Below are 13,220 nucleotides of genomic sequence, written 5' to 3'. Positions count from 1 at the left end.
AAAGGCTGTGAAGTGGATGATCAGCCACGATCGCCATGAATGGCAGAGCAGGCTCGATGGGCTGAATGGCCGACTCCTGCTCCTATATGGTCCTAAATCTGCTTTCCTAACCTGGTCTATCCTACATGTGACTCCAGCCCCACAGCAATGTGTTTGACTCTTAACTGCCCTCTGAAATGGACGCGCAAGCCACTCAGTTGTCAAGGGCAATTAGGCAGCAAATGCTGGCCTTGCCAGCGACGCCCACATCCTATCTAAAAATAAAAATAATTGTTGCGGCAGGTTGGCTTGAGACCATTCAGGAGATCCCTACGGATCTGAGAACATATTGGCCATATCAAGACGAAATCAGTATATCCAATAGAGTAGCATTCAAAGGACACCAAGTACTCATTCCAGCGACACTTCAGTCTGACATACTAGGACAGCTCCACCAAGGACACATGGGAAGAGAGGGGAAGAGACGAGTTGTTCACAAGTCGGTGTTCTGGCCTGGCATCAGCAAGGACACTGACCAGATGATGAGATCTTGAGATGCGTGTCAGGAACACCAAGCTAGTCAACAGAAAGAGCCTCTCCAACTGCACGACATACCGTCATTACCATGGACCAAGATTTGTGCTTTGTGGGCAGAGAAGACTATTTGCTAGCAAGTGGCTATCACTTCAAATTTCCTGTTGTGCAGAAGCTTCGAGACACATCGAGTACAGCAGTGGCCAACACTGTTAGCACCATCTTTATTCTTTTTAATGCCCTGGTAGAAGTGGTATCCAACAATGGTCCCACAATACACAGGAAAACCATTCCAGAATGTGCGTGAATGATGGTCCATCAACCATGTCACATCATCACCTCAATGTCCTTATTTGAATGGGATGGCTGAATGTATGGTCAGGACAGTCAAACCGCTGATCGAATAGTGTTCGGAAACCGGGCAAGATATTCAAGCTGCATTACTGCAGCTTGACGCAATATCATTAGACATTGGATTGCCTGCTGAGATCCTGTTTGGTTGACCAATAAGAACCACACTACTAAGCTGTCCTTGATCACAGACAGGTTATGTCAGAAACAAGTTAAGATTAAAAATACATATGACGTGTATGCAGGTGCAGAATTACCGCCACTATACGTTGGCCAGAAGGTGAGGATCCTATAACCTCAAGAACAGGCATGGATCCCAGCAAAAATTTCCAAAGTGTGCAAAGAATCACATTCATATGAGGTGACAACACCAAATGATACAGTGCTGTGAAAGAATCAATCTCACCTCTGCTAGCCATACACAAGGTAACCAAACAGCATTGGCTATGACCAACCCGCATACATTTTGCAGACAAAGAGACAACAAGCAACACATCGACAATGGAGGACATTCCTCCCAAATACAATCTTCAGGAAGAGAGGATGGACAGTTCAAAAACACACACACATCGTCACAAGGTCTGATCGAGTCAGCCGACAACCAGTGAGGTTTCAAATGTACACATCTTGAAGAGCAATATTCCAAGTGTTCTTGTTACAGTTGAATGTTTTATGTAAACAGTGTTACAGTTGTCAAATTTCTTCTCATTAGCGTTGCTTATTCGTATACATATTAGTAGGCATCCGTCCATCTCGGTAGATGATGTCTCACTTCTGGATTGAGCATCATCTGTTATGGCTGTCGAGGTCGACTTGAGTGGTTATCCCTTCCACAGCTGGTACAACTGAATATCATTGGCCCGAGGTCGACTGATGTCTTTTCCTTCCGCCGGGCTCTCTTTTCCGCAATCTGGTCATTTCTTTTGTCCTCTGCTTTTTCCATGCCCTTCCTGATGGCTTGCCTCCAGGAACTCCAATCAGCAGCCAAGACTTCCCAATGTTCTTGCAAATGTCCTTGTATTGCAGATGTGGGCAACCTATTGGTCTCGGGCAGATAGCAAGCTCGCCATAGAGCATGTCTTTGGGAATGCTGCCCTCATCCTTTTGGCACACATGACCAGCCAACAGAGTCACTGCTGACTCAAGGGAGCATAAATTGCTGGGGATCCTTGCATGCTGGTTTAGTTCTGTATTCGGCACTCTGTTCTGATAGGAGATGTCCAATATTCGTCTCAGGCAGTGGAGATGGAAGCTATTAAGCTGTTTTTCTTGGCTTGCCTAGGTTGTCCAAGCTTCAATTCTATAAAGGAGGTTGCTGAGAACACAAGCCGGGTACATACAGAGATTTGTATTTTTGGTTAGTTTGCTGTTGGTCCACACTCTCCTTCTCAACTTCGACATGACAGCAGCCTTGGTAATCCTGGTGCTGATTTCAGCTTCAAGGGACAGGTTGCTGGTGATTCAAGGTATGTGAAGCTGTCACCAACTTCCAAAGTGAGGTTGCCGATATTGATAGAAGGTGTAGTCTTTACGTCCTGGCCCATAACCTTGGTATTCCTGACGCAGATTGTCAGTCCAAACTCCTTGCAGGCCCGGGAGAACTGATCGACAAGCTGCTGCCAGAGAACTGCATTATATACATATTAATATTACATTATGGAGTTGTCATTTAAGGGAAGGGAGATGTTGTGATAGTTTATTGGTTACTATGTTAAATATAATCATTTAAATGTTTATGCTAATTAGTATGTCATCACAGGAAATGATGCAATATCACTTGCACCGGCCGTTAGCACATGTGAAATGAAGCAACAAGCCGAGGCCTACCCTTCAGCTTTGTTTGTATTAATCTCGAAACACATAATCCAACAAACACCACCACCCTCCAAGTCTTGTGGCATCAGGTCAAACATGGGCAAAGAAACCTCTTGCTGATTACCACCTACCGTGCCCCCACCCCTACCACGCAGCTGATGAATCAGTACTCCTCCATGTTGAACAGCACTTGGAGGAAGCACTGAGGGTGGCAAGGGCACAGAATGTACTCTAGGTGGGGGATTTCAATGTCCATCACCAAGAGTGGCTCAGTAGCACCATTACTGACCGAGCTGGCCGAGTCCTAAAGGACATAGCTGCTAGATTGGGTCTGCTGCAGGTGGTGAGGGAACCAAGAGGGAAAAATATACTTGACCTCGTCCTCACCAACCTGCCTGCCGCAGATGCATCTGTATTGGTAGGAGTGATCATCACACAGTCCTTGTGGAGACAAAGTCCCATCTTCACACTGACGATACCCTCCATTGTGTTGTGTGGCACTACCACCGTGCTAAAGGTGATAAATTTTGAACAGATCTAGCAATGCAAAACTGGACTTCCATGAGGTTCTGTAGGTCATCATCAGCAACAGAATTGTACTCGAGCACAATCTGTAATCTCATGGCCCTGCAGATCCCCCACTCTACCATCAAGCTGGGGGACCAACCCTGGTTCAATGAAAAGTGCAGGAGGGGTTGCTAGGAGCATCACCAGGCATACCTCAAAATGAGATATCAACCTGGTGAAACTACAACCCAGAACTACTTGCGTGCCAAACAGCGTAAGCAGCATGCGATGCACAGAAATAAGCGATCCCATAACCAACAGATCAGATCTAAGCTCTGCAGTCCTGCCACATCCAGAAGTGAATGGTGGTGGACAATTAAGCAACTAACTGGAGGAGGTGGCTCCACAAATATCCCCATCCTCAATGATGGAGGAGCCCAGCACATCAGTGCAAAAGCCAAGGCTGAAGCATTCGCAACAATCTTCAGTCAGAAGTGCCAAGTTGATGATCCATTTCGGCCTCCTCCTGAGGTCCATACGACCATACAAATTAGAAGTAGGCCATTCAGCCCGTTGAGCCTGCTCTGCCATTTAATAAGATCATGTCTGATCTGTTACTGTCTTGAATTCCATACTCCCATCTTGCCCCAATAATCATTGATTCCCTTGCCTAACAAGAATCTATCTACCTTCACCTTAAAAATATTCAATGACCCCCCACCTCCACCACCTTCTGAGGCAGAGAATTCCAAAGCTCAGAGAAAAAATTTCTCCTCGGCTCTTTCCTAAAAGGGCAACCCCTAATTTTCAAACAGTGCCCCCTAGTTCTGGACTCACCCACAAGAGGAAACATCCCCTTCACATTCACCGTCAATCAAGTCTCCCTTCACTCTTATAAACTCCAATGAAAACAAGCCCAGTCTGTCCAACCTTTCCTCATAAGACAAGCCGCTCATTCCAGGTATCAAAACAACAAAGAACAAAGAACAGTACAGCACAGGAACAGGCCATTCGGCCCTCCAAGCCTGCGCCGATCTTAATGCCTGTCTAAACTAAAACCTTCTGTACTTCCGGGGTCCGTATCCCCCTATTCCCATCCTATTCACATATTTGTCAAGATGCCTCTTAAATGTCGCTATCATACCTGCTTCCACCACCTCCCCCGGCAGCACGTTCCAGGTACTCACCACCCTCTGTGTAAAGAACTTGCCTCGCACATCCCCTCTAAACTTTTTCCTCGCACCTTAAACTTATGTCCCCTAGTAACTGACTCTTCCACCCTGGGAAAAAGCTTCTGTCTATCCACTCTGTCCATGCCACTCATAACTTTGTATCAATCTAGTAAACCTCCTCTAAACCGCCTCCAACGCATTCACGTTCTCCCCAGCATCACAGACGCCAGTCTTCAGCCAATTCGATTCACTCCACATGATATCAAGAAATAACTGAAGGAACTGGATACTGCAAAGGCTATGGGCCCTGACAACATTCCAGCAATAGTACTGAAGACCTATGCTCCAGAACGTGCCGCGCCCCGAGACACGCTGTTCAAGTATAGTTGCAACACTCTCATCTACCCGGCAATGTGGAAAATAGCCCAGGTATGTCCTGTACACAAAAAGCAGGACAGTCTAATCCGGTCAATTACTGCCCCATCAGTCTACTCTCAATCATCAGTAAAGCAATGGAAGGTGTCGTCAACAGTGCTATCAAGTGGCACTTGCTTAGCAATAGCCTGCTCATTGGCGCTCAGTTTGGGTTCCGCCAGGGCCACTCAGCTCCTGACCTCATTGCAGCCTTGGTTCAAACATGGACAAAAGAGCTGAACTGAAGAGGTGAGGTGAGAGTGACTGCCCTTAACACCAAGGCAGCATTTGACCAAGCATGACATCAAGGAGCCCTAGCAAAACTGGAGTCAATTGGAATCAGGGGGAAAACTCTCCACGGTTGGAGACGTACCTAGCACAAAGGAAGATGGCTGTGGTTGTTGCAGGTCAATCATCTCAGCTCCAGGACATCTCAGCAGGGTAGTGTCCTAGGCACAACCAGCTTCAGCTGCTTCATCAATGAACTTCCTTCAATCATAAGGTCAGAAGTGGGGATGTTCGCTGATGACTGCACAATGTTCAGCACCATTCGCAACTCCTCAGATACTGAAGCAGTCCATGCAGAAATGCAGAAAGACCTGGACAATATCCAGGCTTGGGCTGATAAGTGGCAAGATACAATCGCGTCACACAAGTGCCGGGCAATGACTATTTCAAACAAGAGAGAATCGAACCATCTCCCCTTGACATTCAATGGCATTACCATCGCTGAATCCCCCTCTATCAACCTCCGGGGGCTACCATTGACCAGAAACTCAACTGGAGTAACCACATAAATACCATGGCTACAAGAGCAGGTCAGAGGCTAGGAATCCTGCGGCGAGTAACTCACCTCCTGACTCCCCAAATCCTGTCCACTATCTACAAGGCACAAGTTGGGAGTGTGATGGAATACTCGCCACTTGCCTGGATGGGTGCAGCTCCAACAACACTCAAGAAGCTCGACAACATCCAGGACAAAGTAGCCCGCTTGATTGTACCCCCATCCACAAACATTCACTCCCTCCACCACTGACACACAGTGGCAGCAGTGTGTACCATCTACAAGATGCACTGCAGCAATGCACCAAGGCTCCTTAGACAGCACCTTCCAAACCTGCGACCTCTACCACCTAGAAGGACAAGGGCAGCAGATGCATGGGAATACCACCACCTGCAAATTCCCCTCCAAGCCATACATACATCATCCTGTCTTGGAACTATATTGCCGTTCCTTCACTATTGCTGGGTCAAAATCCTGGAACTCCCTCCCTAACAGCACTGTGGATATACAGACACCACTGGACAGCAGCAATTCAAGAAGGCAGCTCACTGCCACCTTCAAGGGCAATTAGGCTTGGACAATAAATGCTGGCCTTGCCAGTGACGCTCATATTCCATGAATGAAAAGAGAATTACATCAGTTGCTGAACCACAGGGCTGTGGGATGCGGCAAGACAACAGGGCGAGAGACAGAGACAAATCATTTACAAACAGAATTGATGCATTTGCCTTATAATACTTGACTAAGTTGGTAGCTAAGAGTTGAATTATTCACTGCTGAGACACACCCATCCAAGACCTCAGAGTATAAACATTCAGGTGCCTGGCATATTCCGAAAAATTGGTGCCACTGCTTCTTGCTGCAAAGTCAGGCCACTAAACATCTTGTTAGCTTTAATTGTAGCATAAAGATACTGCAGCAAAGAAATAGATTATTTGGCCTAACTGCTTTGATTTGCTTCACAGGTGCAGGAATTATAGAGTGGTTATAATGGGGGATTTTAATTAGCCAAATATCTACTGGGATAGTAGTAGTGTAAGCGGAAGAGGGGGTAGACAATTTTCTACAAGCGGTATATTTCCAGTCCACTGAGAAAGGAGGCACTGCTAGACCTGGTTCTTGGGAATGAGGTGGGCCAAGTGGATCAAGTCAGTAGGGGTACATTTAGGGAACAATGATCATTGTATCAGAAGGTTTAGGTTGGCAATGGAAAAAGACAAGGAACAACCCAGAAGGAGGATAATTAACAGGGGGAAAACCAACTTCAATGGGTTAAGAATGGATCTGGCCCAGATAAATTGGAAGCAAATAAAAGCAAAAAGCAAATTCAATTAATTAATAAAAGACTGGAACTTAAAATTAGTTTCATGGCACAATTACTGAGGCTATCATCGGTTTTTACACCAATCTAATACAACAGTATTACAAACAATACTGCAGATGCTGGAAAACTGAAATAAAAACAAGAAATGCTGGAAATACTCAGCAGGTCTGGCAGCATCTTTGGACAGAGAAGCAGAGTTAATGTTTCAGGTCAGTGACCCTTCATCAGGTGCAATTCTAAAGGGTGTGCAGGAACAGAGGGATCAGGTGTATACAGGCATGAATCAGTGAAGGTGACAGGACAGGTTGAGAGATGTATTAACAGAGCTTACAGCATGGGGCAGGACTTCAGAAATACTCCATCCATCAATATTGGCGACCACGCTCTGGAAGTGGTTCAAGAGTTCACCTACCTCGGCTCAACTATCACCAGTAACCTGTCTCTAGATGCAGAAATCAACAAGCGCATGGGAAAGGCTTCCACTGCTATGTCCAGACTGGCCAAGAGAGTGTGGGAAAATGCGCACTGACACGGAACACAAAAGTCCGAGTGTATCAAGCCTGTGTCCTCAGTACCTTGCTCTATGGCAGCGAGGCCTGGACAACGTATGTCAGCCAAGAGCGACGTCTCAATTCATTCCATCTTCGCTGCCTCCGGAGAATACTTGGCATCAGGTGGCAGGACCTTATCTCCAACACAGAAGTCCTCGAGGTGGCCAACATCCCCAGCTTATACACACTACTGAGTCAGCGGCGCTTGAGATGGCTTGGCCATGTGAGCCGCATGGAAGATGGCAAGATCCCCAAAGACACATTGTACAGCGAGCTCGCCACTGGTATCAGACCCACCGGCCGTCCATGTCTCCGCTTTAAAGACGTCTGCAAACACGACATGAAACCCTGTGACATTGATCACAAGTCGTGGGAGTCAGTTGTCAGCGTTCGCCAGAGCTGGCGGTCAGCCATAAAGGCGGGGCTAAAGTGTGGCGCGTCAAAGAGACTTAGCAGTTGGCAGGAAAAAAGACAGAGACACAAGGGAAGAGCCAACTGTATAACAGCCCCGACAATCAAATTTTTCTGCAGCACCTGCGGAAGAGCCTGTCACTCTAGAATTGGCCTTTATAGCCACTCCAGGCGCTGCTCCACACACCACTGACCTCCTCCAGGCGCTTACCCATTGTCTCTCGAGATAAGGAGGCCAAAGAACAGCATCCTAGGCTTCATTAATAGGGGCACAGAGTACAAAAGGACGTTATTTTAAACTCGTATAGAACACCAGTTTTTTAATCCTTCATGGGACGTGGGCATCGCTGGCAAGGCCAGCATTTGTTGCCTATCGCTAATTGCCTTTGACAACTGAGTGGCTTGCTCGGCCATTTCAGAGGGCAGTTAAGAGTCAACCACATTGATGTAGGTCTGGAGTCATATGTAGGCCTGACCAGGTAAGGACAGCAGATTTCCTTCCCAAAGGACATTAGTGAACAAGTACGATTGTTGTAAAAACCTATGATAGCCTCAGTAATTGTGCCATGAAACTAACTAAAGTCCAGTCTTTTATTAATTAACTGAATTTGAATTCCACATGCTGCCATGGTGAGATTTGAACCCGTTTCCTCAGAGCAGTAGCCTGGGCCTCTGGAATACTGGGCCTCTGGAAGGGTCACTGACCCGAAACGTTAACTCTGCTTCTCTTTCCACAGATGCTGCCAGACCTGCTGAGTGATTCCAGCATTTCTTGTTTTTGCCTCTGGAATACTAGGTCAGTGACATTACGCCACCGTCGCCCCCTCAACTTGGTTCAGCCTCAACAGGAGTATTGAATCCAGTTCTGGGCGCCACACTTTAGGAAAGATGAAGGCACTGGAGAGAGTGCAGAAAAGATTCATGAAAATGGCTCCAGTTACGTGGACAGACTGGAGATGACGGGACCCACAGACTGGAGATGGCGGGACCTCTTAGAGGAGAGAAGGTTGAGTGGAGATTTGATAGGGGTGTTCAAGATCATGAGGGGTCTGGACAGTACATAGGGAAAACTGTTCCCATTGGTGGAAGGATCGAGAACAAAGGGGCACAGATTTAGGTCATTGGTGAAAGAAGCAATGGCGACACAAAGAAAAACTTTTTCACGCAGCGAGTGGTTAGGATGTGGAATGCATCGCCTGAGTGTGTGATGGAGGCAAGTTCAGTCGAGGCATTAGAGAGAGAAGAGGATTGTTATCTGAAATGGAAGAATGTGCTGGGCTACAGGGAGAAGGCGGGGAGGTGGTACTAGGTGAATTTTTCGTTCAGAGAACCAGTGCAGACACAAATGGCCTCCATCTGTGCTGTAATGATTCTATGATTCTGAGTTCCAGGAGCTGAGGTCTTCACAGGTTTCCATTAAAAACTTAAACTGTCAAATTGTTCCATGACATTACTAAATATGGGCGAGAGACAAGCCATCCGTGTCAGGGTTCATTTCTCAAAGTATTTTGTACACTTTGTGCATTCAGACTCTCCTAGATTTCTCAAATATTCTCAGATGAATAATCATAGCTGTAGTCTGCAATCCCTTAAATATTTTATCATGTTTAACTTAACTTCTTTCCTCAGTGATCAGACTATCAGATGGAAAGGTTGAAGTGAACAACACTGGTGTATTTAAGGGGAAACTAGGTAAGTGCACACGGAGAAAGGAATAGTTAATAGGCCAAGATGAAGTCAGGTGGGAAGTCGTTCATTTGGAGCATTCTATGTAATTAGTGGCAGGACTAATCTCCAACACAGAAGTCCTTGAAGCGGCCAACACCCCCAGCTTATACACACTACTGAGTCAGCGGCGCTTGAGATGGCTTGGCCATGTGAGCCGCATGGAAGATGGCAGGATCCCCAAAGACACATTGTACAGCGAGCTCGCCACTGGTATCAGACCCACCGGCCGTCCATGTCTCCGTTATAAAGACGTCTGCAAACGCGACATGAAATCGTGTGACATTGATCACAAGTCGTGGGAGTCAGTTGCCAGCATTCGCCAGAGCTGGCGGGCAGCCATAAAGACAGGGCTAAATTGTGGCGAGTCGAAGAGACTTAGTAGTTGGCAGGAAAAAAGACAGAGGCGCAAGGGGAGAGCCAACTGTGCAACAGCCCCAACAAACAAATTTCTCTGCAGCACCTGTGGAAGAGCCTGTCGCTCCAGAATTGGCCTTTATAGCCACTCCAGGCGCTGCTTCACAAACCACTGACCACCTCCAGGCGCGTATCCATTGTCTCTCGAGATAAGGAGGCCCAAAAGAAAGAAGAAAGAAAGAAAGACAAATTAACTAAGTGATTCCTTAGTTTATTGTTTCCCCTTCCAACAGAACTTAAAATTGTTTGAGTAGCAACCTCTGATAATTTACTCAAGTCTGGTCGACAGGTGTCAGCAAATCAGTTCAGAAATTTGGTTCTTTGTCTTCCTTTTCTGCTTGGATCAATGCAACAGCAAATAGTAGATTTACTCATTATACAGAGGTTCTTCAATTTGTAAAGCTACATTTTGACAAGTTAAGGACCCCCATTCTACCACAATTGTTAAATTGCTGAGATGTAAAAAGAAAAATCAGAGAAGTAACACCATTATCACTACTAGACCTCTCCACACCACAGTTTGCCCCAACGCTTCCAACGTGGCATTAATATGGCTTTTAAACAGTCAGAGAAACTCAAGGGCATTATTTTTTAAACCCTCTCCTCTGGCAAGTACCTGGCCTCAGGCTTGCAATTCACCCACAATATTACAGCTGGTCATGTTCGGAAGGGGTTGTGATGAAATGAACAATGAACTGGAGGAATTACAAAATAAAAGTCAACTGTTGAACTGAACCACAACAAAATGGGCATATTTGTACCACAGGCAAAACAGTAGAGATCAGGTTCCCTTCTTATACTGTCAATAAATAAATCCATCTGTTGAAGATGAAACTTATTAACTTTATCAGAATTAGCTCTGGGGAGAATATATTGAAATTCCAAGGGGCCCAATACATATTGATGACTCCTATGTACAAGAACAAAAGAACAAAGAAAATTACAGCACAGGAACAGGCCCTTCGGCCCTCCAAGCCTGCGCCGATCCAGATCCTCTATCTAAACATGTCGCCTACAGGAATGAACTAACAAAGGTTCTGTAGACAGACTGACTCCACAGCCCAAACAAGGATGAACAAGTGTGAAGTAGCACCATAGTAACAGAATGGTCCCTATTGAAATGTCAACAGATAGCAATGGTTTCCATATCCTGTACCATTGTATAGTAACAACTGAGGAGCGGGCCCTTTAAGAATTTTACCTTAAAAGTAGCCCTCTGGAGAGGAGAGATCAACATAAGACCACAGAAAGCCAGTTCCAGCCAGAGGCTAAGAGATACTGTCCAGTTAAGCAGAAGAACCCTGCTGAATAACAACTTGAACCACTGCAGCAGAGTAATTGCAAGGCGACTTCAAGACTATCCATCTGAGAAACTAACCCAGATTCACACCATCAACTTTGGGCTGAGTTTTAACCACAGAAGACCAAAACACTTCAGCAACTCCAAGACAAGGAACATTCATTCAGACCTGCAACAGCGTTAAAAAGTTTCCTCCCGAAAAAAAACTTGTTTCTTTAAGCAACGGATTCCTGTACAGCAATTTGGAATTTAATTCCATCTTATCCATTCATCTCTCCCTATTCTTATGTATGCATGTGTGTATAAATGTGTGCACGTGAGGTTGCAACCATTTTGGGAATTGTTTAAGTTTTTTTTTACCTTTGAAAAAACCTGTTATTTGTCTGCTTATTTGACACTGAAAACACACTATTTTTATCAAAACACTATCTGTGTTCAGCTGGGGAGGTGAAAAACGGAAGCTACCCACATTAATTTCCACCTGAACGTAATAAGCTCAAGAGTATAAGCTTATTGCATGAGGAATTGTGATTATAAATCTGCGTCTTAAGGAGCCTAGCAAAGGCCAATCGTTTTGCTAAGAGCATGTGGGTTTTGGAAGAACCAATAACATAAAAGTAAAACAAATAAGAGTTGAGCTTGTCTACTCCAGAGTACCTCACAGCTGTTTATCACCAATGGGGACCTGAGAATACATCACCTGTCCGCTTTTGACCAGAGTAAACGTGGCAAGAGAGATTAAAAAGATGGCTCCTGCATAACCATTCCTCAATGAAAGTTGGATTTCAAGTGAAATTCTATCTCCCACACTGCATACTGCAGGAACATAGTAAAAGTCTAAGGTGGATATCAAATTTAGGATTTGGGCCCATTTAACATTTGTTAGCTTGATTTCTCAGCTTTTAAGAATGCACATTACACCATAAAATCTGGCTGGCAAATAAGAAATTCAACATAACAGATTTTCACAAGGTCTGAGTGTTCGTTCCTCTGACCGTTTACCTAGCCTCCCTCCACCACCACCCCCCACAACCTCCTCTCGGAGAATTTTGGAACCAGGTGAAAACTAAAGACTTTTGGCATAATGTCACTGGCCTAAACTTCAGAAACTCTATATTGCAAAAACATGGTTAGAGTGGTCTATTAAATAAAAACTGGATCACTCAGCCTTCAGCAAGAACTCAGACAAACAAACTTTGTGACAAACTAGATAGGCAAACACAGACCTAAACACCAGCCTTTTCACAGATCCTTACCATCAAGGTGAAAACTTCATTTAAATTTAACTCCATCAAGAAATAATAAATCGTCAGTCATGTTTCACAATAGCCATGCAAAATCCTAGTGGAAGCCTTCGAGACTGAGCTTTTTAGCTGCTAATATGACGCCACTACTGGTCATTTGACACCTACATCTTTCCCCACCCCCTCCCAATACACATCCTACCATGTAAATAATCCAGCATTTAGCAGTAGACTGCCTGAGAGTGAAAGGACAAAGATCAAAAAATAAAAATGACAAGGGAGAGAATTCTAATAACATAGGAGCCTTCTTTTCCTTTCAAGTCATTATCTATTCATGGACAACACATGCCTGCAAGTTGTAGAACAGAAAAGATCCACACTATCACACAACTACTTGGTAGCTTTTTTTGTGTTTCATAACAAAATGGGATTCTCTTCTACCTCAGGCTCAAAAAAAAAAACAAAATTGGCCTAAAGTACAAGATAAAATTGTGTTTATGACTAAGTTAGAACATAGACTTTCAGACTAGTATTACAGGACCTTAGGGGTGCAAGGGGGATCCACCAGGTCAACAAAATTCTATCAGTCTGATGAGATTTCTGTATTTGTTAACTTAATAATTCATTATTTCCACTGCAGTACTCCGGGTGAAGTCTGGTCTGGAGGACTGGAATACAAGGGGGTAGAAGTC

General features: G+C 45.1%; 1 protein-coding gene across 2 annotated transcripts in view; it reads right to left on the bottom strand.

Moving 5' to 3' along the window:
• The window catches only part of paip2b (poly(A) binding protein interacting protein 2B), a 99,684-nt gene extending 87,043 nt beyond the window's left edge, over positions 1 to 12,641 (bottom strand). Inside the window, exon 1 of one of the 2 annotated variants that reach the window (XM_068028684.1) lies at positions 12,541 to 12,641. In XM_068028684.1, coding sequence (XP_067884785.1) covers positions 12,541 to 12,576 — 36 coding nt within the window. In that variant the 5' untranslated portion in view covers positions 12,577 to 12,641. The remainder of the gene's footprint in view (positions 1 to 12,540) is intronic. The other variant, XM_068028685.1, reaches the window with a different exon arrangement.
• Positions 12,642 to 13,220: the final 579 nt, after the last annotated feature.

The sequence above is a fragment of the Heterodontus francisci genome, chromosome 1 (assembly GCF_036365525.1).
Source record: "Heterodontus francisci isolate sHetFra1 chromosome 1, sHetFra1.hap1, whole genome shotgun sequence".
NCBI classification, from domain to species: Eukaryota; Metazoa; Chordata; class Chondrichthyes; order Heterodontiformes; family Heterodontidae; genus Heterodontus; species Heterodontus francisci.
This window is presented reverse-complemented; position numbering and strand designations above follow the sequence as displayed.